Source organism: Crassostrea angulata, chromosome 10 (assembly GCF_025612915.1).
Source record: "Crassostrea angulata isolate pt1a10 chromosome 10, ASM2561291v2, whole genome shotgun sequence".
Taxonomy (NCBI): Eukaryota; Metazoa; Mollusca; class Bivalvia; order Ostreida; family Ostreidae; genus Magallana; species Magallana angulata.
Window position 1 is genome coordinate 22,277,908 of NC_069120.1, and position 27,093 is coordinate 22,305,000.

General features: G+C 34.6%; 2 protein-coding genes across 13 annotated transcripts in view; both read left to right on the forward strand.

Moving 5' to 3' along the window:
* Positions 1-19,923, forward strand: part of LOC128165464 (regulator of G-protein signaling 22-like) — a 34,327-nt gene extending 14,404 nt beyond the window's left edge. For 5 of the 12 annotated variants that reach the window (XM_052830034.1, XM_052830036.1, XM_052830031.1 and 2 more), the window contains 21 exons: positions 2,885-2,947; positions 5,405-5,635; positions 6,129-7,453; positions 9,039-9,200; positions 9,430-9,613; positions 9,866-10,059; positions 10,260-10,557; positions 10,642-10,743; positions 11,154-11,348; positions 11,523-11,606; positions 11,969-12,301; positions 12,571-12,798; positions 12,959-13,135; positions 15,271-15,450; positions 15,943-16,104; positions 16,535-16,555; positions 16,750-16,806; positions 18,183-18,429; positions 18,647-18,761; positions 18,888-18,946; positions 19,058-19,923. In XM_052830034.1, the coding sequence (XP_052685994.1) occupies positions 2,885-2,947; positions 5,405-5,635; positions 6,129-7,453; positions 9,039-9,200; positions 9,430-9,613; positions 9,866-10,059; positions 10,260-10,557; positions 10,642-10,743; positions 11,154-11,348; positions 11,523-11,606; positions 11,969-12,301; positions 12,571-12,798; positions 12,959-13,135; positions 15,271-15,450; positions 15,943-16,104; positions 16,535-16,555; positions 16,750-16,806; positions 18,183-18,429; positions 18,647-18,761; positions 18,888-18,946; positions 19,058-19,218 (4,578 nt within the window). In that variant the 3' untranslated portion in view covers positions 19,219-19,923. Of the gene's footprint in view, positions 1-1,221; positions 1,705-2,884; positions 2,948-5,404; positions 5,636-6,128; positions 7,454-9,038; positions 9,201-9,429; positions 9,614-9,865; positions 10,060-10,259; positions 10,558-10,641; positions 10,744-11,153; positions 11,349-11,522; positions 11,607-11,968; positions 12,302-12,570; positions 12,799-12,958; positions 13,136-15,270; positions 15,451-15,942; positions 16,105-16,305; positions 16,324-16,534; positions 16,556-16,749; positions 16,807-18,182; positions 18,430-18,646; positions 18,762-18,887; positions 18,947-19,057 lie in introns of those variants that run through there. The other 7 variants (XM_052830037.1, XM_052830030.1, XM_052830032.1 and 4 more) reach the window with 7 other exon arrangements.
* A 2,471-nt stretch (positions 19,924-22,394) lies between these two features.
* LOC128164919 (eyes absent homolog 1-like) overlaps positions 22,395-27,093 on the forward strand; it is a 52,671-nt gene continuing 47,972 nt past the window's right edge. The window contains exons 1-2 of the mRNA XM_052829023.1: positions 22,395-22,548; positions 26,492-26,624. Coding sequence (XP_052684983.1) covers positions 26,577-26,624 — 48 coding nt within the window. The 5' untranslated portion in view covers positions 22,395-22,548; positions 26,492-26,576. The remainder of the gene's footprint in view (positions 22,549-26,491; positions 26,625-27,093) is intronic.

A 27,093-nucleotide genomic window follows, 5' to 3' on the forward strand; every position in this document is an offset into this window, starting at 1 on the left:
GATAGGCAAAAATATCCAAGATAGCCAAAAGAAAAAAGAAAAACCCCACAGAACCGCATTGAGCTCTCAATCCATACTAGACATCGAGGCATCAAGGTGTCATCCACAAACTTCAAAATCACATTAGCATCAACATGTATACCATTGTTGTACATTAGAATTTCCCCCATATTCAGCTTTCTTCTGAAATTCTGTTTTATAAATCATTGTTCATTATCCGGTGGACCTTTTGATGACCATTATAAGTTCATGGTGTGGAGAAGTACTGTAGTTCTATATTAGCTTGGAGGTAATGTTTTTGCTTCTTAAATTGTATGAATTGGGATTATGAAATGAATGAACATGAACTTAAACTTTGTACATTGTATTTGTAATTGTGAAATGTTCAAAAATCAAAAAACAGTTACCGCTATTCTTTGTTGTTATTTTCATTTACAGGTAAAATTGATAACAACTTTTTAGTGTAAGATTTTTAGTTTTTATCGCAGCCATTCTTTGATTTGTCTGGTTTTGTCTTAAAGGCTTTGAACTGGCTTTGATATTCATTGGGTGATGTAATATTTCCAATCAATGAATAAAGTGGTCCTCTGTCGAAGGGATTTATACTGGAGATAACCAAAAGTCAAATTTTATCGTAACCAGTGCTCTGTCTGCTAACAAGCGATTCATGGAATGAAACGACACTGTTATCTTTATTGTCAACACATACAGCTTTATACGAGTATTTCTATAAAGTTTGCGGAATCTACCAGTGATTTGCCTTTTCATATGCACCATAATGGCCTATGGTTAATTGTTTGGTGCATAGAATTTTTAGCAGGAAAATATTAAAATATTCTGGTACTATTAAAAAAAACCCATTAAAATAACTCTCAATTTTGTTTAATCTTAAGGTAGTAATATGTTACATACTAGCTTAAACATGCAATAAAAAAATTGAATTTGTTAGGGTCAATATTTATGGAATTGATACATGGTGCAGTAACTCAATTAACTGATAAGACTGTTTAAAACATCCCATAATAATGGAGATATCATGCATAATTTAGAAGTCCCTTTTGTCTCTTGGCATTGGCAAAAGACTTTACCAAACAATTTGGACTGCAGATAAGTACTTGAACTAATGCAGATTGGTAGAGCAAACATGCAATATTGATCATTAGCCAAAGTTTCTTAAATCTTGCAGGTAAACCACATGTTAATTATGACTGACCTCACTGACAGCCTAACAGATGCCGGCTTTAAATTTCTAATCATATTGCACAAGTTAAAAAAGCCAACATCGAGACCTATGAAATTTATATTCTTCCTATTCAAATGGATTTAATCAAATAGACTTTAAAAGTAAAATCCAAATAGTTTACATTTGATAATCCCACCATTTAAAGGTGGGATACTCGGCTGGTGGATTTATTACAATTACTTATTGGCAGAAGTAACGAGGCTTTTGTGGGGAATTATGGGACTTTTACTAAATGTACCAAGACCATTCGATTTGTCAACACTGGGATCTGGGTTTCACAGGGCATTGGCAACCATGTACCTGTTAAAGATCTCCTTGCTTTTTTAACGGTGATAAAATATGATAGAGTAAGCCCATTGATTTGTGTGTTGATGAGTGACAATTTCAATTTTGACATTTTCCTGTAAACTATGGACTTAGTTGAAATGGAAGCAGTCATTACTGTTGTTTTTAAAACTTTGGTAAGTAAGATTTTAAATCACTCTGAAATTGTTATGTCAGACCTAGGAACCAGTGTAAATATTGTGTATCTAGCATATTTAAAACCATTACATTTTTAGTCTTATTTTCTTTGTTACTTCCTTGGAAAAAGAAATTTGAAAACTGCATTTTTTTGCATATTTGAAACTAGCTCTGAGATATATGATTGCAGCAATAGGCGATCAATTTTATTAGACATATTCTATCAATCTGAGATTTTTAGAAATTGAGATTTAAAACATGTAAAGTAGAATAGGTAAAAATTTGAATCCTGTTTCTGTTTTGTAGTTGAAAAAAAATGAGTTCAGAATAACTGTAAACTTAATGGAAAGTTTTATTGCAAATTGAAAATTCACTTTAAATTTGAATTTATGGTAAGAAGGTGTCCCAACACGAACCCTCTTTACATGCATGCACATTCCTCCAACCTCTCCAAATGTATTTAACATTAGTGTGTGAGATCACAAGCCACTTCATTTGACGAATGTTTGAAATCGTCAGCCTTATTTGCATAGATATGTATAGTTAAGAACCCGCTGGAGATTTACTACCACCCGGTGTTTGACTAAAGGTAGCTAGCGCAATCTGACCAAATCCCTCTTTTTGACTCTTGTGACATGTTCTTGGGATTTCCTAGGAAATCTCTACTCAGATGGGGTGAAAAAATGTTCTTGAGTCCAAGTCTAGATCCTTATAGCCCGAGATTGCGATGTGTCATTCTCTTTTCAAAAGTCACTTACTGCTCTCTATTTTTATAGAGTAAACTTCAGATGAAAGTGGAGGATTATTTTTTTTTTTCTTATCTTACAACCAAATATAGTTCTCTTCTTTGAATTTCTCTTATTTTTACATAAAATCATGCACGTTTACTATAAATTGCTTTTGGGGGGGGGGGGGGGGGGGATAAATGAGTTGTGTATAGAAAGTCTTGTAGTCACTCAAATTAAATAAGAGGATATAAACTCATTTTACCATGGTATCTGTTCCGGCAATACTAATCTCAGATGTGTCTCAGAAAAATTTTGTTCAATGCATTTTATTACAAGTTTCATGAATTCTTTTTTGAATACCTGGTACATGTAATACACATTTATTGTACATGTATTTAGAATCACAATGTGTTGAAATTTGAAAAATTAAATTTTTCATTTTATTTTTCAGGAGGATTTTCTGGCCACAGATGATTTGTTTGTAGACTACTTCAATGCTTACCTGTCACTACCTGTAAGTATATACACAGACAATATAAGAGGAATAAGACTCAGTCAGCCTTGGCTTTTAATGAATAACTTTACACCCTTTAATGGCCAAGTTAAGTATTTAACTCGCCTGCTAAACAAAGCATTTTATGAGGTGTCAGTGTAACTCTCAGCTCACAGTAGATATTTATCTACACATTGTTCTGGATTACATTGGAAAGTTTAAAATGTTTTTCAATTCCCAGCAAAAATATTTTAATCAGAAGTGGAGAAGTCGGATTTAAAAGTGTGCTGGGTTTTTGAAGATTCTTTTTTTTTTATTTCAACAAATTATACATACTTTTCGTAACTGCTCACACACTCACACCCACACAAATTTCAAATGGGGGGATATCCTTGTACCGTTACACAGTAGAACATAGATACTCTGGTTCTTAAAATAACTATGATGCATAATGTTATCGGAAGAGACATTTCCATTTTGACCATATTTTATCAAAGCATTCATTATGATACAGTTTTTGTTCAAATGTTAAGTATTGTTATTCATAAGGTTGATAAAATATTATTAAATAAAATTTCGTTATAAGCATATCTATCTTAAATTCTTGACTTTAAGCAAAGTCTAGCTGCAATGTTTTTCGGCTCATTTCATCAGGTTTGTAACCCCATATCAATTTGAACAGTAATTATTCAAGATGAACAAGAAAAAAATTATGTATTTTATACAATAAATTTAGGATAGTCCCTCCCTCCAAATACATGTATAAGCTAATGAAAATTTATAAGATTCATTATATTATTTAAAATCTCTAAAAATTTTGCGAAGTCAAAAAAATATATTGTAGAAAGAATAAGACTCTACACAGTTCTTTTTGTCAGAAATGGTCAAATTTTGTCTTAAACATTGCTATGTAGCGTGAGATTGGGCTTCCAGGCAAAACTGTATTCACAGTGTATTTCCTATATCGCAGGCATTGCAAATTCTTCAAAAGGTTTACAGCAGTTGAACTTTTGTACAGACGGTATCTTCCCATCATGAAAATAATTACCTCCAAATTAAAGAAGATTTGAAATGATTATTCCCTTCTTTGAAAACGGTATTCCCAGCCCTTTCCAATCATCAATGATAAATACCTTTTATTAATTAGTAATTAATCTTTACTGATCAAAAGAATAACATTTTATATGCACTGGTTGCTTTCATTAAGTGGATTTATTTGGATTAGGCAGCATTAAACAAAATGCCAACCCTTATGAAAACTTCTCCCTAGAATTATTTAAGGTGGCATATGGCGTACAATTACTCTAAACCCCAATCCTTAGATAATTCAAAAAATCAAAGACAATCTCAAAAATTAATTCATCACATGAAAGACAGCTATGTTTGTAAAAAAATACCCAGCTCTGCTTCTTCTGAAGTGCCGGGTCAATAGAGTGAATGGGTGGATAGCAAACCATGTATTTAGTAGCAGTAATTTACGGGACACCTTTGTCGAAATTTCTAAATGAATTCTATTGAACAGTATTGATTTTGTGCTTCAGGTTTTTAATTTTCGCAAAATTATCCGTTATTGGGCTTTGAAAGTAACTGTTTGCATACAACAATGGAAGCTGAAATGCCAAGAAAACATGAACTTTGATGCAAGTGGGGCCTTTTGTGAGTTAATTGGAATAATTGTAATGGGGCCAAGCGTAATGAAGAGCAAGATTGAGTGTTGTCAGGATTCAAGGCTCCTGGATTTGATTTGGAGGAAATTTATTTCAATTTGATGCTGGCTATTTCATTATAAATCATCTATTTCATCAAACAAACTTAAGAGTTGGCAGAGATACATGTCCAAGCCAAATAGAAGTTGGATTTTTATTGAATTTTTAAAAGACAGTTCCAATGAAGTTGAAAACAATTTATGCATCTTTTCCTCCACACCCTAGAAAACTAGATTAAGCAGAGTAAGTGTACAAGTAAATGTTGTGAGATATACAGTACTATATCTGAAGTCTCTGGATGGGTTCAAGATTGTAGCAGTTTCCCTAGCTGCTATGTTAGATACAGTAAAACATGGTTATGGCAAACATGCTTATAATGAATTGACGCTTACAGCGGAATGATTTTCTCTCCCCATGACTTTATAACATGTTGATGAATATAACAAATTACACTTACAGAGAAGCAAAATTGCCCATCCTTGGCACTTCGTTATAAGCATGTTTTACTGTATTTAAGTTGTATTGAGCACTCAGAAAAAAATATAAAAAATATAGCAGAGGTATCTTGATGGGTTCAAGATTGTAGCAGCTTTTTTAGCTGCTAGGTTGGAGAGAGAGAGAGAGAGAGAGAGAGAGAGAGATATATATATATATATATATATATATATATATATATATATATATATATATATATATATAATATTGAAAACGCTAATTTTAACAAGGTAGCTTCTTAGATCTTGAATGTAACACAGCCTTGATTCTGTTGCAGACTTTCCCTGCCCCACTGTGCTTCAACAAGGACACTGGAGGGTTTGAAGTGGTCACTGATGCCAAGAAAGAGCTAGCCAAACAGATCAAAGCTGCCATCCGGTCACAGCGAAGGACCCCTAAAATTTACGATGTCGTCAAACAACACAGCTTCTCCAACATCCCCCTCATCCCCATTGAGGAACCGGATGAACCGGAAAACCTGGAGATCAACACCAGTTTCACTGTCACTGTAAGTTTGTTTTGGGGGGAAACCTTTGTCCTATGTAGGCTTCACTGTAGAAGGTAAGGTTGATTTACAGAGGGTCTTACACATTGCTGTAAATCAATCAGTGGTTTATTTACTGGGAAATATTAATGCTGTAATTCTGTGTTGGCTATAAATATTATGAATCTGGTCAAAATTTGAACAGGATACTCTGTAAATTTGTGCCATGAGGTACTTCAGTTTATAAGTGACCACCCCCTAAATCTTGTTTGATCTGGTTTGAACATTTTAAAATTCTTCTTACTGATTTGAATAAGGAGACTATATGATGGTAAATTATTGGAAGATTCAAATCATTACGGCCTTGTATTTCTTCTAATCTTTATTATTATATATAGTTTAGCAAAAAACTGAATTTGAAAGTATTCAATGAGAATTTGATTAAATCATAAAATGGATGTCCTTCCTTAAATTATTTGTTTTAAAAAGCTGATCACTGTGTTTGTTTCTTTTGCAGACTCTCAATAAAGAACAGGGAATACACTGGATTAAGGAGGAGAGACTACCAGCTTTCTTGGAGAGTGAGTACTACATGGAGTACAGACTCGGCAAGCTTATCTCACAGACCCGAATTCAGGGTGACAAGGGCCAGTTTGTGCTCATGTCTGTGGACTACAAGCCAAAGACTAAGATCAAGAGGAAGAAGTCAGTGGAAGAGGTCCCTCAGATTGACCCCAAGGAGCAGATGATGAAGGATATGTTTGTGTGCCTGGGAGAGACATCGACTACAGAAGCAGACGCCTGGTTCACCAGTGCTCAGATCACCCAGAACTCGGATACCACCTACTCCAATCTCGCTCGACCGAAGAGTGCTGAGATTGTGAGGCGACCCAACAGTGCCAGACCCGTCAGTGCCTACAGTGCTTTGGAGGGGTACCACCGATCAGAGAGTGGGATAGGGACATCTGTCAAAAGTTCTGTATATAGTGGTCATCATTCCAAAGCTTCTATTGAAAATTTGGATGATGTGTATTCAAGCAAGCTGTTTGCTGTGGATGGAAAACCCATGATTCATAAACCTTCAGAATCGGTGTTTAGTGTAACGGAGGATTATTCTAACAAAAAATCAAAACCTTTTAGTTCTACTGTTTATACAACCCCTAAAATTGATCCCATAGAAGTTGACGATGAATCAGGTTTCGAAGCAACGGACACAGATTCCAATTCTTCCAAAGAAAGGCAGGATGATTTCCTGGATGAAGAACCAAGTGTACCTCAAGAGGAAGCACCATCTTCCTCCATGCCAGAAGACAGCCAACAAAGCATAGTGTTCAAAAACATTGATGACGTGGGAGCAGCTGTCGTAAGGGCTGTTCTGACCAAATCCATTGCTCAACTCAGCAACAGGAACGAGAAGGAAGTGATGAGAGACCCAGAGGTTGTCCGAAGGCTTCCAGAAACACAGCACACAGATCTGACAGTAGACATGTTGGACAGAATTACCCTTGACGAGAGACAGGAAGAAGAACAGCCAGAGGTAGTAGCAGAAGAAGACGAGGAGGAAGAGGAAGATATAGAGAAGGAGAAGGAGGAAGAAGAGAGTGATAATGATTCCCTGCTGGATAGTGAAGAGGATTATGAGGAGGGTGATACCTTCTTCAGGAAGCACAAGAACAGGACCTACTCTTTGAACAACAGGAAGGGAATCGAGCAGTTCAAAGGGTTCTTAGAGGGCACTGCCGGGGAGAAGAACTGGAGGCTGTGGATTGATATTGACAGGCTGGTGTGGATGAACAAACAGGAGAAAATAGACCCTCATGTCAAAAACATACAAATGCAACAGTAAGTTAACTGGTTGTATATTTTTATTCCCTTTTTGGTTCATAGAATTAATGTTTCTGAAAGATATACTATAGTTAATTAAAGTACAACTTTTGATATTGATACTGGTACATGTTTTCCATCAGTAATGACATTAAAGTTGGGTGGTAGAATTGGTGGGACAAGTTATGACCGCTAGCAAGGGGTGAGCATTGATCAAATATTTGTAGTGTGTCAAATTCTGTCTGTAATGGAGTTTAATTGGCATCATAGAATTCTATTTAGAGAGGAAAGTATGGACTTTACCTGTTAAAGTTCTGGTCCTAGGGCAGTTGAACTGGAGTACTTGTCTGATAAAGTGAATTGGTTCTGTTCAAAATTGATTTTAATTATCGATCTTGTTCAAAATCCTCCTTGACCAGTTTTGCCCCTTGTTAAATAGAGTGTTACCGATTGATTTTAAAACAAAGGTGATTTATCATTGCAACTTGTTGGTATTCTAAAATAGGACACAAATACTTGTCTCACAGTCTGTCTTTAGCATACCAACAGTTAAAAGGGATTATAGGGCAAGGTTTATGTTGGAATAGTTTGGAATGTCAACTAATTCTGATGGGAGAGTGAAGGGGGTGCCAGATAGGGGTGGAGTTGTGTTTTAATGACAAAGATACAGGATAAATCCTTTTCATTTTTTTCAGGCTTTAATTTTAAACTCTTAGTTTACTTGCAGTTAAAATTTCACTGTTGAGCTCCTTAGATTTCAGTGTGTTCTTTCACCTCATATACAAAAGTTAGACAAAATTTACATGTAATGATATCCATATATAATATTTAAAATTCTAACTTATTTTAAATTTGCTTGAATTGATGCATATTTTTCTTCACTATATCAGAACTAAGCTCAGAAGCGTCTGAATGGAGACATTAATGAATCTCACCCCTACTCAATTTTCTTTATATTTTAACCTAATTTAAGTAAACTTTGAAGATATGAGCGTCCTTAGTTACTGATCATCAAATTTACTGAACATTTCTGGATTAAAACCCAGACCTTTAAATGTTTATACAATACGGTCGAGCTTTGAACACTTTAAAAAGGCCATACATAAAACTTAAGTGCATGTTTACTTTAAGCATGGCCTTCTTTGCCAACAGGGAATCTTTTTGACTGGCTTCATTGATATTTGAAAGTGAAGACATAAAATGAAAGGGCATATGATTATAATCAGGGAGCATAACATTTAAATTTATCATACAAAAGTGACAGGTGCTATTCTAGTTTTGATCGAGTCCATTAGAGGGGATAGTTGTAACTGAAAACTTGTAATAAGTTTGTTGATAACTTGATGGAAAATGATTCCGATGTTTATATTAAATCGTAGTTTGAATATTGATTTTCAAAATGGGTATAAATGTGAAAACTTGGTCGTGAATATTTCAAAAGTTTCAATTTTTAAAAATTGATTGAAGTACCAGTATAAACATCCACAGTAAATGACTGACAGAGAGCAAATAGTCTTTTTAAATAGTTCATTGGAAATTGAGCTCTCCATTGATAGAAGTAAATTAACACAGATAATTGATTGATGTTCTGATTAATTCATAGGTTCCTCTCCCATATACGAGAGCAGTATCATAAGCAAGGTGCTCCGTATGAACTATCCTTTGAACAGAAACAAGAACTAGGACTCATTGAACCATCCTCATGGAATCTGGAGAAACTCAGTGATATACAGAACAAGATAGCTGAACCTCTGGTTCTATACTGGTTTGTTTTCTTCATTGCTTTCTTCAGTAAAATCATTTATCAATTTATCAAGAGTAGTATCATCTATAAAACAAAAAACAAAAACAATAAAAAGTTCAATGCAAGCATTTGCAAAAGGAAAAGAAAATATCTATTCAAACAGGATTTTCTAAATCTATTGCAGGGCTTCAAGATTAAAAAAGATATAAATTCTTGATGAAATATTTTCCTTTTTAATTAAATATTGCAGGGCCCCAAGATTTTTGTTGAAACAAGCCCAGTACAAGAAACCAGAAGAGAACTACCTCTACCAGAATCTGAAGCAGGTGAAGGCTCAGGATAACAGCGTCAACCCCAGCCCCCACACCGCCACCCTACTGCCCCTCCGCCCCAAGTCATGTATGCCCCGGATACATCACTCAGTCAGCTTACAGGTAATCTTGGGGGCAATCCTGATGGACAGGTGGTTGTAGTAAAGAAACATATATTCTGGTGAAAGACAGAACTACAGTAGAATGAACCATCTTTCATTTTAAAAATGAGTGTATCTTTTTCTATTGATACATGTATAACCATCTTATAACAAACGGTTTTATAGATATTTTACAATCTTGGATCTTAGTGCCCAGTATTTCAAGATGATTTTTTGTTTTCAAGACCAACAAATTTCTCATTGTATTTTGCAGCCCCCTGCAGTCAGACCCCCGATTTTAGCCGAGACTTCCCCGCCTGTGGGGATGAAGAGGGTGTACGCTCCCTCTGCCCTGCGCCCTCACTCCTCAAACTACAAGACAAGACAGGAGGAGAGAAGAAAGAGAATGTTGTCCTCTCAGTTCTCGGTGGACAAGTCAGCCAAACCTCGCATCAAAAGTGCTCCTAGGTACCGCTTCTTTTACGGTGTTCTCTTATTATCTACCAATATCAGGTTTGATTAAAATAAAGGTGGTTTTCATTGAAATCTACATGTATGACCAGGGTACTTATCCTAACCAAATTAGGCTAAGTAACAATTTTATGTATCAATAGGTGTTGGAAATTTTAAACTCTTGAGCATACATGTATGTTAATGCTTCCTTTCAGTCGAACATCCTCTGGAGGCTCGGTGCGTCCATCCTCAGCAAGACCCTCTTCCTCAGTGAGACCTGCTTCCTCAGCAAGACCCTCCTCCTCGGCCAAGACGCCCCTGGGGTCGGAGATACCTGAGTCAGAAGTGAGATCCCGACCCTCCTCAGCAGGCTCAGATCGGGACTCGATGGCAAGCTCAATCAGTTCTACATTCCCGGGAGGAAGTAGGATGGATGCACTGCTAAAGGCTCTGTATCACGAGAGACAAGCAGGAGGGTTCTTCCAAAAGTACATAGACAGGAGTGGAAACAAGGTATATATCTATAACACATAAAGAATAACATACGGTAAAACCTTTGTGTATTTGACTTACTGTTTGTCATGTTTGTGTATTTAGATGTGGGTCAACTGCCTGAATTTCTGGACAGATGTTCAGGAATACCACCTTCTCTTCTATGCAGAAGTCATAGATCCTTACATTGTCCAAAAGAAAGCCAAGGTATAAAGTTATAAACAATATGAAAAGATATTAATGCAAAGCAAAAGCAATTTTTCTTAGAAAATTACTGTTACATTATATCTATTTGCAAAGAATATGAACTGACGGACTGACACTGTTATTACCCCTTTTGAAGAAAGAAGCAATAACTTTACTTGGTCCGGTTCATTTTTGTAAACATAAAATACCCAGTACTTATATATGATATGAAGATAAAAGTTTTGATCATTTGTCTGTTTATGTATATATAAAAGTGGAACCTTAACTTAATCTTGTTATTGTCATTACTTGTAGAGTGTATAAAATGAAGATAAAAGTTTTGATCATTTGTTAACTTTAACTGCATGTCTTTTATCAACCGCTTATTTCACCTTTGACTGAATATTGATGAAGCCATGAACCATCTTCAGGTGATTTACTCTCGATACATTGTGGTGGGCGGCGACCGTAACATTGGCTGCAGCCACGAGGTCCGCTGTAGGATCTACCGCGCCCTCCAGCCCCCCTTTGAGGACCTGTTTGACGAGGCAGAGGAGTACTCCCTGACTGTCCTCTATGTCGCCTGGACTCAGATGATCAATGTCGACATGAAGACTTATGGAAAGGTGATTGCTGCTTAGTTTTCAAATTAAATGATTCCTAATTTTTCACTTTTCTAAAATATTGGTTACCGGTATATTGAAATAAGTAATAAAATGGAGTCTTATGATGTTGTACTAATTGTATTTTGAACTTGGAGAAACTTATTATTTATACCTGTCTCTTGAACTTCCTTCCAGGTTGAACTAATAGAAGTCAAGAAGCATTTGGAGACTAGGTCTAAATATGTACTGAATCTGCAGAGGAAGGGACTTATCAAACAGGTAGGTGTCTAATGACAAGGGGAACAACTCTTGTCAAAGCAAAGATCCATTCTATCATTTAGTGGGAAGATCTTGTAGGAGACTTGCCAAATGTGTAAATAAATCTGTGATAAGACACTGATATCAATGCCCTCTATAGATAATTGATCAATAATTGATTTAGTTATAAGAATGGATTTAACATTAAAGCTACACAAGACATATACATAATGCAAAATGGATGCAGAATATTAAAACCAGTTTCTGTTCCTAAATTTGTTGAATTATTTTGGAGCGTATCCTCTGCCATGGTTCTGTTTGAATTGTTGTTTGTTAGAAATAAGGATGGGGAAGGTAAATGTGATTCGGTGATTTACTTGCAGCGAGTGCTGACCCCTGACGATCCCATGGAGGGCTATGAAGATCCTGTATACGATGAGACACTTCTAGAGAAGATTCCGGAGGAGTTCCGAGATTTCACACTGGAAAAATTGGTGCACAATAGAATAGAAGTAGAGAATTTCAAATTGTTCTTGGCAGAAAATTACGCTAGTATGGATTTATTGTGCTGGATGGATATTGAACACTTCAGACGTATGCCACAGACTGATGAGAAGAAGAGAGATGAGAAAGCCAAAGAAATCAAAAACAAATATCTAAATAAGAAATATTTCTTTGGACCTAATAGCCCTGCAGGGAAAGAGGGACAAGATAAAGTGAGCTTAATTTTATGCATACTATAGTCTTCCACAGCTACGCTAACTATCGTGTTACTGCATGAACCTGAATACGGTAAAAGTTAACCAACTTAAAAAAAAATTCCTGAATGTTCATGATTCCTCAGTAACTCTAATACTGAACTAGCTTTTGGGAGTACTTTTACAATATTTTGTGTCAAACTGATCATTTTTCAACAACGATTATATTTAAAGCTGTCAGATTAACAAAATATCTTCATTCAGGATCTGTCATATTGAATTTGTAGGTGATGGCAGCAGGTGGTGGCTATGGGAAGCTTCTAGAAGACCGCCCACCCAACCCCGTCATCCTGGAGGCCCAGAAATATGTCAGGGACCGGCTGGAGAAGAAGTGGTTACCACTTTTCTTGGCAACACCAGAGTTTGCCGAGCGACAGAAGCCCAAGGCAGGAATGGATGATGTGGTGGATGATGTTCTGGTTCAGAAAAAGAAGAAATCGCAGTCTGTGATGAGGGTTTGTAATCAATTACTTGTTCTCAATTTGTTTCCTACAAATCATCACTATTTATTTATTGAATTTTTTGGGTGAGAGATTATGAGCTGGCATGTAATTATCTAATACTTGCAAGTTATTTTGAGGGAACAGGATTTTTAATTCACCTTACTGGTTTCAGTTGTTGGACACTAAGTGGCAGTCATCTGCGAAGGATGTGATAATATTCAGAAAATGTCTGCTCAATCCAGTGACGGCCCTACAGTTCCGTCGCTATGTTTCCGTCAAAGATATTTCCAACAAGGAAGACAAGCTGGAGAATGATGTACTGTTCTGGCTGGAGGTCCAGCGCTTCAAGGTTAGTACCCACTCTACAAGATCATCCTATTAACATTCATGCACAGTCTTTGACAGTGACCATTAAATATTTACCTTGTTACTTATTGTCTATACTATTACTTATATATACATCATACACAATTGGATCCAGGCTTGGGGCGAATTACATTGTAAAGTAATGCATTACATTACCATTACTTCATAAATTTGGGCATTAAATTACCATTACCATTACTTGATTTTCTTGAAGTAATGCATTACATTACCATTACATGAGTAAAGTAATGCATTACCATTACCATTACTTTTTTTTTTTAAGGAAAGCTAATAAATAGTTTTTGCAAATGTTTCAAATTTACAACAATCTTTAACATATCTACAGCTTTATGCTTGCCGTATCAGGTTCAAATTCAATGAATAAACAAGAGTCATTCTTTATTTGCTCAATATATAATCATATTGTGGCAATATGAACAACATATTACATAAGTAAAATGATATTTATAGACATTTGGCATAATACAATATCAGATAATTATGAAATAGAGAAACAGGATAACATGCGTAACAAAAAACAATTTATGAAATAATGTTGCTGTTTTTAAAAGCTAAATATAGATATATCCCAAGATTACACAAATCTTTATAATTTTGGACACTTAATTTTATTAATTTATAAACAGATGATTTTTCCCAGTTATATTTCTTAATTTATTTTAATCGTATTTCTTTTTACGGAGGACACTTTAAGACAAAAGATTGCTGTTGCACTTTATGGTCGAAGTTTCAAAGGGTTCATCTTTTAAATGCATCCATCTTCCGGGCTATACTAAATAAATGTTTTGCAGGAGCAGTCAAAGCTTGGACTGGAAAATACTGTTTGACGATCTTTATCTTAGGATATATTAAGTGCAATAATAGATTAAATACATAAATCTTGTATTTTCTATCAGTCCAAACTAATGTAAAGTGTAATTAATATACAGGAGAGAGAGAGAGAGAGAGAGAGAGAGAGAGAGAGAGAGAGAGAGAGAGAGAGAGAGAGAGAGAGGGAGACAGACAAAAAGAAAGAGAGAGAGAATAAGTAAGGTTATTTTCAAATGGGTTATAATATTGGAAGTGATATTGATTTTCATCATGGATGGACAGTGCATTCATTTGACTTTTAAAGGTGCATGTCTGTCTCCTATTCTATTGTGACATATTGCGATGGGAAGGGGATTGGGGTGTTTAGCACTTCTTATAACAATAGATTGTTTTGATACTTAGATTATCCTGGGGGCATAGTGTGTTGTTGACACATTTCTTATTGAAGTGCAAACTAATTGGAGTAAAGTGTTTAAATGATTAAAAACTCTTAATAACAACACTCTTAAAAATGTTATGAAATTGTGCTGTTATCTTTAGTAATATAAACAATTCAAAAATGAGTTTTAAAAAACCTTTTTTAATAAAACATGTACAATTAAAACATTTTTTCTTAATTAGAATTATTTCTTTCTTCTTTAAAAATAAATTAAATCAAATTTAATTTCAACTATTCATTTATTCATCACATTTTTTAAAGTGAACATGCATAAATATGCATAGTAATGCAAAGTAATGCCATGTAATGCCAGCATTACACTAGATTTTGGAAAGTAATGCATTACATTAGCATTACTTGTAATGCTAATTTTGAGGCATTACACATTACTAGCATTACTTTGAAAACATGTAATGCATTGCAATGCATTACCATTACATTTAGCATTACCCCAAGCCTGATTGGATCATCCTATAATCATGTACCCACTTTGATAGTGCCCTTTGAATTTTTACCTTGTAATTTGGTAGATTGTCACCTGTTACATTATCAGATGACATACATGTATATTGCAGGATTTCTCCTATGTATTTTTTATTTGCGTGATCTCTACTAAGTTCTCTACTAATCTGATTAAAATCAGCTGATCTGATATGCTACTTTTAATCACAATGGTCCTTAACACGATATACACTATGTTTTTTCCTGCTCCATCTCTATCGTGTTCTCTTTATGAGATATATATATAATTTTTTTCCATTACATGTACTAGATTTTCTACATGATACACTTTACAGGATTTCTACTGAGTTTTCTACAGGATATAAATTATGTTTATTCCTTTACAGGATCTCTACCATGTTCACTGTGATGACTCAGTGATCTTGGCCAAGGTCAATTCCATCATCGGTTGTTTCATCGAGTCCACCATCCCTCCCAGTCTTCAGATTGACATCCCAGCGGACCTGGCGGAAAAGATTGCAGAGCGCAAATATGAGAGGAGTCCATATATATTCAGGGAAGCTCAGGTATGATAAATTTAAAAGTATTTCCTAAACATAAGACCTTATACCTTGGTAAATTGTTGCAGTACATGTATGTCTAATCTACCGGTCAGTACATGTATGTCTAATCTACTGGTATGCACAGTATCTACACACTTCTTGACTCCCTACCTGTTTTATGACCAAGGTATTAAGTAATTTTTTTATTCTAAAGCTGTTGAATAATGTAAAATACTGAATATTTTGTTCAATATCTGTAAAATGCAAAATTTGAATTCGAAGAAAATCTTATCCAGAGAGTAATTTGTAAAAATTTATAAATGTGCTATATTGAAAACAGATACTGTGTACTTATTTTACATGCAAAGTCTAAGTTTCACAGTTCAAAATGTTTAGTCTGGGAATTAGGCAATCTTTGACAAATGAAATTATAACAAAACTTTCTTTATGTCAGCTTTCATAATGAACCAAAAAAAAAAAGGACAAATTGACACTTGATAATTTGTTGACTTGTAGCTGATTGTGTTCCGATACCTGTACCAACACTGGAACGATTTCATCAACTTTAGGAGTAACATGGCTGACGAGAAAGTCTTGCCTACGTTAGAGAGAAGGAGAAAGCATGCAAAGATTAAGGAGAGGCAGAAGCAGAGAGAATTGGAGGAAAAAGCTCAAAAGGTGAGGGTCATCGAAGAGAGCTCTGGAATTGTTATTATCTCGTTGTTGTCATCTGTCAACATGTAATGATGCATAGACCATAAATTATTTAATCTAGGATTTTGATAAAATTCAGACAGAAATTTTGTTTTTTATCTCTTGGGTGATTTTTTTTTGGTGATAGATATGTGTGTAAATGTTGTTGTGATTATATGAATGTAGGAGAAAGAAAGCCAACTGGTAAAAAAATAACAACCAATAAAACACCCCAAAAAGCATGATGCACAGAATGTTCCCTTCACTTGTGACTTTTATGAATGACTTCGTCTGTTTTCTTTTTAAACATTTTAATTAAATTGATGCTCACTTGTTTGAATATATATATAAAAAAAAATGTTTTTTATGCCATTCCAAACTTATTGTGTGCACTTTATATTCATGCATCTGGAAGATCTCACCAAAGGCACGACTTGTAAGTGAACGTTTATAATGGTTACAAGTTATGATTTCTTGATTGGGCACATGGCACTTCTATTTTCATTTACGACGTAAAAAACCACCACTTGTCATAGACTTTGGTAGCTGAATGGTAGTAGCGGGAAAAATTTTAAGTTAACTCAAAAGCACTTATTTATATAGAGAAAGTCCATAATTTTTTTCTTTCAGCAGATAATTATTCATGATCGAGACAAAAAATGGTACACACCATTTAGTCGTAAATATGTAAGTGAAAAATGCATGATAATATAAATTACCCTGGTGTACTACTCAGTATATACGTACATAATACATGAGCTTTATCAATATAACCAGTAATCTCCAATATGCTTTAATTATGTTTGGTTTGAATATTGAGAAGGAACTGAAACTTTTGAAAAATTTGTATGAAGCTTTTTGTAATAATCATGTAAAACCTGGCAAAATCTTAAGTGTGAGAAGCTGCATGTTACATAATTACAAAATACAAATGTAGCACTCAAACATGTGGATCTTTTGAAGTAGCCTGGCTATTATGTTTAATTGTTTACAACTTCTACAGGAGGGCTCCAGGATTTTCAATAGGGCTTGCCTAATATTTTTTAAAGAGGTTGTCAATGCATTACAAAACATATCTTAGGTGCACCCTTCAAAGACGTGGCCTTGTATTCTTTGTATTCCCACACATTCCAACAGTACAGATAGATGATAGAATGAACTTGCACAATGGTCCACTTGCAGTCAAGTTCTAAATAATAAAACTATCTGACTTTGTAATCTTTGTTATTGGATTAGGCCTGGAAATATGCCACAATCTGAAGTTTACAAATGATTTAAAACATTTAACCATTATCTGAACTGTTCTAGAAGATGGGTTTCTGAAATTCTTGAAATATCCTCTCTTTCAAACTTTACTTGGGATTTCTTCCAATGGGAAGCACTGTCTAGAATTCTGTCCCCCCGTGACCTTATTTGTGGACAAATACATGTATATTTCAAGATTGAGTGCTTTAAAATGGATAGAGAAATGACTTTTGATGTGAAATGACAGCTCACTGTAGCATCCACTCTGGCCTGTCCCCTCGCACTGGGGGTAGGGCCGCACAACGCCTCATCACCTCTCTGGGTCTGGTATATACTTTTTATCTGGCATAGGAATTTGTTATGATATGCAGTGTTGGATCATAAACATTGGATTGGGATGTGTATGTGGTATGTGTGACATAATCTGGGGTTTACATTGCGTTGTGTAAGGTGTGGATTAATACGACATTATATGTTTCTGTGGTGTGGAATTATAAAGTAACATCAACAGGTGTATCTTAACTTTTATAATTTATCAACGACAAAATTATCTGTATCCCTGCATGAACTTTCTTTTATATACACGTCTTTAACAATGAATTATGTAGATAAATTTATTGATTTAAAATACATTTCATTTGAATTGTCACTTTGCTTATAAATAATACACATGGACTTTGATTGATATTTTGTTCTTTTTTTTTAAAAAGCAACTTTAAAGCTTTGTATATCTTTCAACAGTAATGTTTTATCAGCTGTTAGCATTTCAAATGCATTGTACAGTGATTAATGAAGAACGCTTTGATACATTTCAAAAGGAGGCAGAGAGGAGAGCAGCGGAGGGGTTACCTCCCCTTGGGGACGAGGATGAAGATGACCAGTTTCATGACCCGTTTGCGATGCACCGTGCGCCCAGTCAGGAGGATGAGGATGAGGGGGGCCACGGGGGAGACACCAAAGACAAAATCTCTTGGTCCTACTCCAGTTATATGGCTGCCCTACACAGGGAGGACATCCTTAATAACACAGACGAGAGCACATTCAGTTCCCTGATGTCTGACACAGGTACCAGTAACAGTTCCTCTCTGAGAATACAAACAGGCTGCACTGCTGCAGGATTTCATTGAAATCTCACATTGACAAGACAAAAAATTATATATAATAACTGTGTCTACCTTGCTATAGCATGATCTTTGCTCAGTTGTTTGGTTTGTTTTGTATAGCAGAGAATTTGGGGATTTTTTTGTGTTTCTTTTGATAAAGTATGCACATACTTTTACAGGTTCAGTCCGTGGCAGTGAGTCAGCAGAGAAAGAATCAAATGCAGTGACGGTTCAGTCAACATCCACTGTCACCAAAAAAGAGACAAAGACCGAACAAACTCAGACCGACAAAAAGTAGGTGTCTACCGCAAATGTTCTCACTGCTGCGGAATTCATAGGAAAAACCCCAGCTGTAACGTCTCCATATGTTTACACACACTCATGATCAAAAACTTATTATTCATGACTTTAAAATTTCAGAAAACAAGGAAAAGTTGGTTTTGCAGAGGAACCTCAGAAACCAGAAACTCCAATCAAAGGTAAACAATAATTTATTTATTTACTATGCTTGTTACAATTTTTGGGGGGATATTTGATGATGATGATGATGATGATGATGATGATGATGATGATGATGATGATGATTACAGGTGCTCTTAAGAAGAAGGGAAAAGAAAGTCCAACTGGACAGAAAGGATCTGTGGGATTTTCCAAAATGACCCCATTAGATGAAGAGGCAGAGGAAGAAACCAGTAAATCAGTGTCCAAAAAGGTCAAGGTTAAGACAGGAACAGTGTCTGTGAAACAATGAAGAATTAAAAGGTCAAAGGTCAATATAGTTCATGGCCTTGTAATTAAAACTACAACAACATAGAAGAGGACTGTTCTAAATTGAGATTCGATTATACACTGTATTACAGATTCTATTTGTATTAGTCTTCTGTACGTGGAACAAAACTACATGTATCTATCCAGTGACACTACATGCTTTTCCATGTCTTACTTACAACCTCCTACATGGGACAACTATATATGAATAAGAGAGTAATATACAAGATAAGTTTTAGTGCTGTTTCATAAAATTGGATGGATTTTGATGCATTTCGAAGCAATAAGGTCAAATAAAGTTGATGCAAATGTATACATGTATGTTACTTTATAAACCTCTATCAGGTTTTATTTGTGCTGAAAATCACTGAACATGTCAAAACTGTAATTTTATTTGTTAGCTGTTAATTTTAATTACATGTATATACCCTGTATTTTGCTTTACAGGTAAAACTTGTTATAAATATGAACTGTCCATGAATTATTTGCATATGCTCAAAATGTCTTATCACTTTTAGAGCATACTATTCTATTATGTGATATGCTTTATCCAAGCTATATCTGTGATATCAAATATATATTTTTTTATTTAAATAGTTTGATTTCATTATTAATGAGTTATTGAATGTTTTTAGTTTTGTACTCGTTCAGATATTTCTGATCAAATAAATGTAGATAAAACTTGATCTTTTCAGACTTGTATATATTCATTCATGGTAGAGCAATGCTTTCACGCATCCAGTTTTAATTGTATACAAAAAATAAAACATTTACTGAAAGTTATTACTTTGGCTAGTGAGATGAGATAGGAACACAAATATTTACTAGGAAAAAAATTTAACAAGAAAACTTTTGTCAGAAAAAGGGGTGGGTTGAAAGCAAGGGCATTATGGTCTCCCATAGTTAAAGTGCCTACTGGGGCAAAAATTTAGAAATGTTTTTGAGTTTGTTTTTTATTGCTGTGATTTATTTTAAATTTTTTAAAGATTGTTTAATAAAATCACTTGTAAAGCTTGAGATTGCTATCAAACATGGGAGTATATACATATTGAAAAGACTATAATACAAAATCTATATGGGCAATATTATGCTAAAACATTGGATTTTTTTTTAGATACCGGTATATATCGCACTAAAAGTCCTGTGTAATTATTGATTTTGGTAAGGGCAAAATTTTGTGGATTGTAATTTTTTTAAAGGTTCATTGATTAGGATGCTCTTGCATCACACAAAGATTGCTTATAACCTAAATGTTTGTCCTGATTTTGACCCAGTCATTTGAACAAGTTCAAGGTCATTGGAAAAACATACCGGGTAATCATAATTTGTCTGGTCTGTACCTTTTTTTGTGGAAAATCTTTGGATATTCCTACTTCACATAAAGATTGCGTATGACTTGAGGGTATGTCATGAACTTGACTTAGATTCAGTTGTGCAAGTTCAAGGTCATGGTTGAAAAAATGCATACCGGTAATTCCTGTTTAGACGGCATATCTTGTAATGGAGAATGATTAAAACCAAAATTTGACACAAAGATTGCTTGAGACCTGAGCTTTGTCATTTTTGCAAGTTCAAGGTCACAGTGCATCATTTACTTTCCAAAAGAGAAATACCAGTACTTGAGTTATTATATTTTCATGGGGGGGGGTATCATTTGTGAGCTTTCTCACAGTACCTCTCATTGAATCTGCATGTTTTCATGGTAATAATAGAACATGTATAGAACATTGAACATGTATGTCTACACGTACGTGTGGATCTACAAGTCTGTTTACAGGTACACGCGTAGTAAAATTTGGGTTACGTTTAAATAACTGTACGTGTATGCCTATGTGTAAAACAATTAGACTCAGCATCTTCAACATGCTCAGATTTCTCTCACTGTTTTTAAAATAATTAAATAACTTCAATGAAATGAAAAACATTGACTTTCTTAATTTATTGTCTGACTTACTGTAAAACATCTGATATACACTCGGTCTATATTTTTTTCAAGTTTTTACTTCCATATTCTTTTTATTCTACATGTTTTTTACAACTAAGTTACTTGCAGATTTACGCCGTGTGCAAAAATTATGAATGGATTTTAAAATTAGGGGATCCCTCTTGTTTTACATAATTCTATGCGTATACACATTTAAATGCTTATAACCGCTCTAATATCAATTTTGCATAGATTTCTACATTTACAGCATTCCTAAACTTGAAGATTCTATTATTTATAATGTTACTGACACCAAATATGTTTTTTATTCCAATTATATCACTCTGATAAAATAGATTATGTTTAATGAAGTTTTTGTTAATGAAACATATCTTCACCATGAAGACAATGATTTTTGTACTGAATACTATATTACAGAAGTTTCTTTGATATCCTGAACATTACAGTGTCAATGAAATGTATTTCCACTGTTCTTTGAGAAATATATGTATGCATTTCATAGGCGTCTGAGTCGGAACTGGCTATATAAGCCCCCCCCCCCCCCACTTTGATTGCAAAGTTAGACTATCAGGCACGTAGCATCAGGGAGGGACCAGGCCCCCCCCCCCCCCCCCTATTTTGCAGCAAATATCATTCTTTAAATTTATATATAAAAAAATTGAAGTATCACAAAGTCCCCCCACCCCCACCCCCAGTACTGTTTTGAGAGTATGTGAGGAAATTAAGAGTGATATTGAAGATTTCAGAGGTATACTACGCTTGTTTAGATTTTTGTGGATGACTATAAACGGAATCACTTATTTTTTATTTATTTTTTTTTTTGCTCGTCAAGATTTCTGATGTTAGGTCCTCCCCACTTTCATTTTGCTTCCGACGCCACTGCATTTTTTAAATGTATACCCTGTGACGTAATATATATACACCCCCTTGTATACCACTTTTTCCAGATTCAGTGATTTCGCAAAAGATCACAGAATGGCAGAATTATTTCAACACAGCAACATGTACAATATAGGCCTACAAGATAGAACGAATCAAAGAAAATGACTGATGTAACCAGTGCTACGTTTTGGATCAGGTAAACTATTTATTAAAGTATGAAATATTAGATCGTCAATAAATTAATAACCAGTCCTGCATAATATTTCTCGCTACATACATATACAGTTTTCACATTTAAATTCCCGCGGGGCAAATGGTGTTTTCGGTAAGAACACCGCGCCCCTCTGGTGCCTCATCTCGGCGGAGGTTTACCCAGGATTCTAAGCCGAATGGCGAATACGAGGAACTACGATCGGTGATATGTCAACAAGTTGTGTATTGTAGTGACCCAGGATGCAACGTGCAAGACTCGGGACACTCTATAAAGTAAGTGACAAGTCGTTTGCTATGATATCGACGTCATTTACTTCGTCGATATTGTAGGGAATTAGCACGTGTGTTTACAATCGATTTGTTGTCATATTTAAATGCCCTCGTGAGTGTTGCTGATGTTGGATTACGGTAAATTTCGCGCGAACCAATTTTTGGTTTGAAAATTATTATTTTCAATGATTGATTGCTTTTCTTTTATGCAGGAATGATCAGTTATAATTTTATGGTTGGCTTAAAGTGTTTATGGCAAGAAGGAAGCAAAAATCTTACTCTTGTTTGTAAGATCTGTGTGTGTGTACAGTACCTTGTAGACGGTGCACATGTACACATGTTATGATGTATTGTGACCAGCTCTGCTCTATCATTCTTGCGTGCTTCCACTAGATTATTATTTTGGGTTTTCATCGTTTTGGTTATTTAAAGTTCTAGAGAAAAAGCTTTCTTAATCTTATTACTTTGTGTGTGTGTGTTTTGTTAAACTGAATTATATAAAATTTAACCCATTGGCATTGTCCTCTTCATTCATGTTCTTCATGGCAATTTAATTGTCAGAATGGTATCTGCATGTATTTTAAAATTTATGGCATTGAAAATAATGTGCATATAGAAGCATAGTGATATGAGCAAAATCAAATCAATAGCCCTCATCCTGTTTTCTGATTTGAAATATCACAGTGTATGCTGGTATATACTGGCAAAAGAGAAGGGGGGGGGGGGCTGTTACATTTTTTTTTTAAATGAACAATAGAATATATTTGTGCCTTGATTTAAAAAAAAGAAATACAAACATGCTCCAAAATTTAGATGATTGGATTATGATTAGTAATCCATATTATAATCTTAAATAATAATTTCCACACCTATGAAATAATTTTAATAATGAAGATATGTTTGTGAGAGAGAGAGAGAGAGAGAGAGAGAGAGAGAGAGAGAGAGAGAGAGAGAGAGAGAGAGAGAGAGAGAGAGAATAAGGAATATTAATCAATGTTTTCCATAATTTCTAGATAAAACATTTAATGGTTGTAAGTACACTAAAATAAGTGATTGAAACCTACTGAAAGGGTGTCATGAAAATAGAGACATCCTTGAAAAAGATAAATGTGATAATTTCCTGCTACATACTTTACAACAGTAGTTTTTTAGTGACATATCGGTCTCTAGATTGAAAAGCAAAACATAGATTTGATTTATTATCATCTAATCCAGGGTTGAATGTCACATTATTCCAGTTGATCCCTGCAGTATCTAAAGGGAAAATCTACAACTTTTTATGAAAGGCCCAAAGCACATGATTTTTCTTAAAAAGCCTATTTAATTATAGGAATTCATGAAACATTCCATTATGCTCATTGAAGAAAAACAGGTCACTGTATTTAAAACTGTGGCAGGTTTATACTGAGTAACCCTTCATGAGCTAGGGCTATTTAAAAAATAAAAAATTGAAAAAGTTAATTTTTTTTCCTCATACAAGAAGGAATGTAGCACAAAGTTGACATTCTACTTCCTGGGTACACTGAAATTACAGAATTGAAAAGCTTTTTTACTTCATAAGTTACAGGGAGTAGAGTAAATGCCAGCACAGGGAAAGGCTGATGATATACAGAAAACGTTTGCTCATAAATTAGGGGGAGACACCGATGCAGGGAAAAAGAAACTTCTGCTTCAAAAAGTCACTTCTTAGGCCATCGGATATCCCATTGTAAAAGAAGCTGGATTAATTTCATGGGTATTTTTATTTTTTTTTACCAAAAAGAAAGTTACATGATTTGGGGGGCTGCTGAGGGGAATCTGTTAATATTGTACCTGTGAAGTTTTTATGCTGGTAACTTGACTCCTGTGCCGGCGCCTCACCTGGTGGAGTCTGTAAATCTACACCAGTGACGCTATCAGCTTACTGCATGGCATGCCAAGAAATCCATCTCCCCCTCACTACAAACATAATGAGATTCGCACGCTTGCACCACCAGCTCTGCCCGTACACTGTAGTCTAACTCTCTCCCTCCCAGAGATGCTTGTCAATGTGTAATTCTTGACAAGTAGTTCCAAAAAACAGATATATGCTTTGTGATTTGAAAAAAGAAATCAATTTTTTATAAGCCTTGTCAGGTCTTGTGATTTTTTTATGGTTCTTCACAATTGATGCTTAAACGATAGTGAGTTTTATCAGGATAAAAGATCTGCATTTTTAAGAAGTAAGAAAATTTCATTGAGAAATTTAATCTGTGAGTGTATATCATAAAATCCCTTTTGTCTCTTAGCTCTGGTTTCAGGGGTTAAAGTGTATCCCCAGGTTTCTGACACCGGAATCATTAATGTTACCCTGAATATTTAATATTCTCCCTTCTTGGGAAATTGGATGGGAATTTTGTGTGAGTCTTTCAAATGAAAACACCAAACTCTCATTTCATATGTGGAATTTCCTAGAGGTTATCAGTTATTACGATAAGTTAGGGACAAAGAAGTCATATACACAATGGACAAAACACATGAATTGTACATGGATGTACAATATGGAAGTCTTCAAAAGGGCCCCTTGGAAACTGGCTGTAAGCAATCTTCAGCACCCAGTGGAAGTATGCTTAAATTTTTGAAGTCATGTGTTAAATGTATCTGTAAGTTTTGCCCTACAAACAAGAATGAAATGAAAGGAGAACTTGTTGGTCCGGCAGACATTTGTACAATATTGAGATAGAATGGGTTTTTGGTCATAATCAAGCAGTTACATATGTATGATTAATGTCTATTTTAACCAATATTTAAGTTGGTATACCAAAGATTATAAAGTGTAACAGTTTATTAAAAACATCTTATTCTTTTTGCTCAACAAGTCTTATCTTACAAAAAACTTTACAAATGTACGAGATAGAGCGTGGTTTTAAAGGTCAAGGTAAGATGTAAACGATGGAACAGTTTACAGTAAGTTCAAGGTCATTAACACCACAAGGGCTCTGAACAATCCAATTTCGAATTCAAAATAGGCACCTTTTTCTAGCTGATCATATTTATCTTCCAATCATCTTGAGGTTACAATAAATTTGCCAACATAAGATACTGTAAAATGAAAATGTGATGAGTTTTTAGATATGTTGATTTTCCCCATACCAAAGCTTACTTATACAATTTTAATGGTCTCATCGCTGTACCAAAATGTGCCTTGAGAGCCCTTTACCATATAAAATTTAATTCCACTGATATACTGTAATCACTCAACGTATATCTGGTAATTTTTGCTATGATCTAATTTTTGCTGTTTTTCGCAAACTATTGATAACACGGAAATTATATTCTGGTTTATTTTCTTTAAAAAACTCTTTAAATCACAAAAAATGACGGAAATATATTAAAAATGCTAAACATTTTCCCCATTTCCGAAAACTTTGTGACACACGAAAAAAAGGGATGTATGGTTATTCAATGTTATTTTGTGGAAATTGATTTTTCAGCAAGTTAGCATAGATTTGATTTAGCATAATTCTGTTTTTTATATATTGAATTATGTTCATGCTACACATTTATCTATTAACTTGATTTAGCAGAAGCTACTTTCCACAATTATAAACAGCCATGGTAATAAGTTTACTGTATTCTAACAATGAAAGAAATGAAACTTAACTCCCAACAGATTATAAGATATTTTACTTTTACTGTTATTCAATGGGACATATCATCAGTGTTCAGTCTTTTGTTATTTTATCTTTAATACTGTAGATTCCTAATTAAATGCGAGAAGCGTCCTTTGCAGATATCAATTTTAAGATCTCACCTCCCATTTTTTAAACAGTTGTGAACCTCATATATGAAATTAAATCAAAAGTTTGGTGCTCACGGTTTAATAAAAAACAACAGACTTGCGGAATTAAGTACTGGTGTTAAATAGGGAATCTACAGTAATTGATTTGATATTGAAGTATCATATAATATTGTTTTGTTTGAGCAGAGTCAATGGACAGGCAATATTTGAAACACCTTCACCAGTAGTTCCATTAGCCTGTGTTGTGGAGAAGGAACACAGAATGTAAGACATGATGAAAGGAGAAGGCAAGAGAAGTCCCTCACCATTTGATACAGCAGTAAGTCACTTCTCAAAGACTTCATAGTAAATGTTGTTATACTGACTGTATGAGAGCTATATTTGTCATGAGGTACCATTCAAATGAATGCAAATAATTCAGCTGAATCAATCTTAGACTTATGAACAAGTTATTTTTCATTTTAATAAATGGTCCTCATCATTTGATACAGCTGTAAATGTTGTAGTTTAGCCCTCATCATTTGATACAGCTGTAATTGTTGCTGTATGGTCCTCATCATTTGATACAGCTGTAATTGTTGGTGTATGGTCATCACTATTTTTGACAGCTGAAATTGGTGCATGGATACATCTGTGTTTGCTGCTATATAGTCCTAATCATTTGATTCAACTGTTGTTGCATGGCCTGCATCATTTGATACCGGTACATCTGAAATTAATGTTGTTTGGCCCTCCTTATTTGAGATAGAGTCGTTATTGTTGCTGTATGGTAATTATCATTTGATATT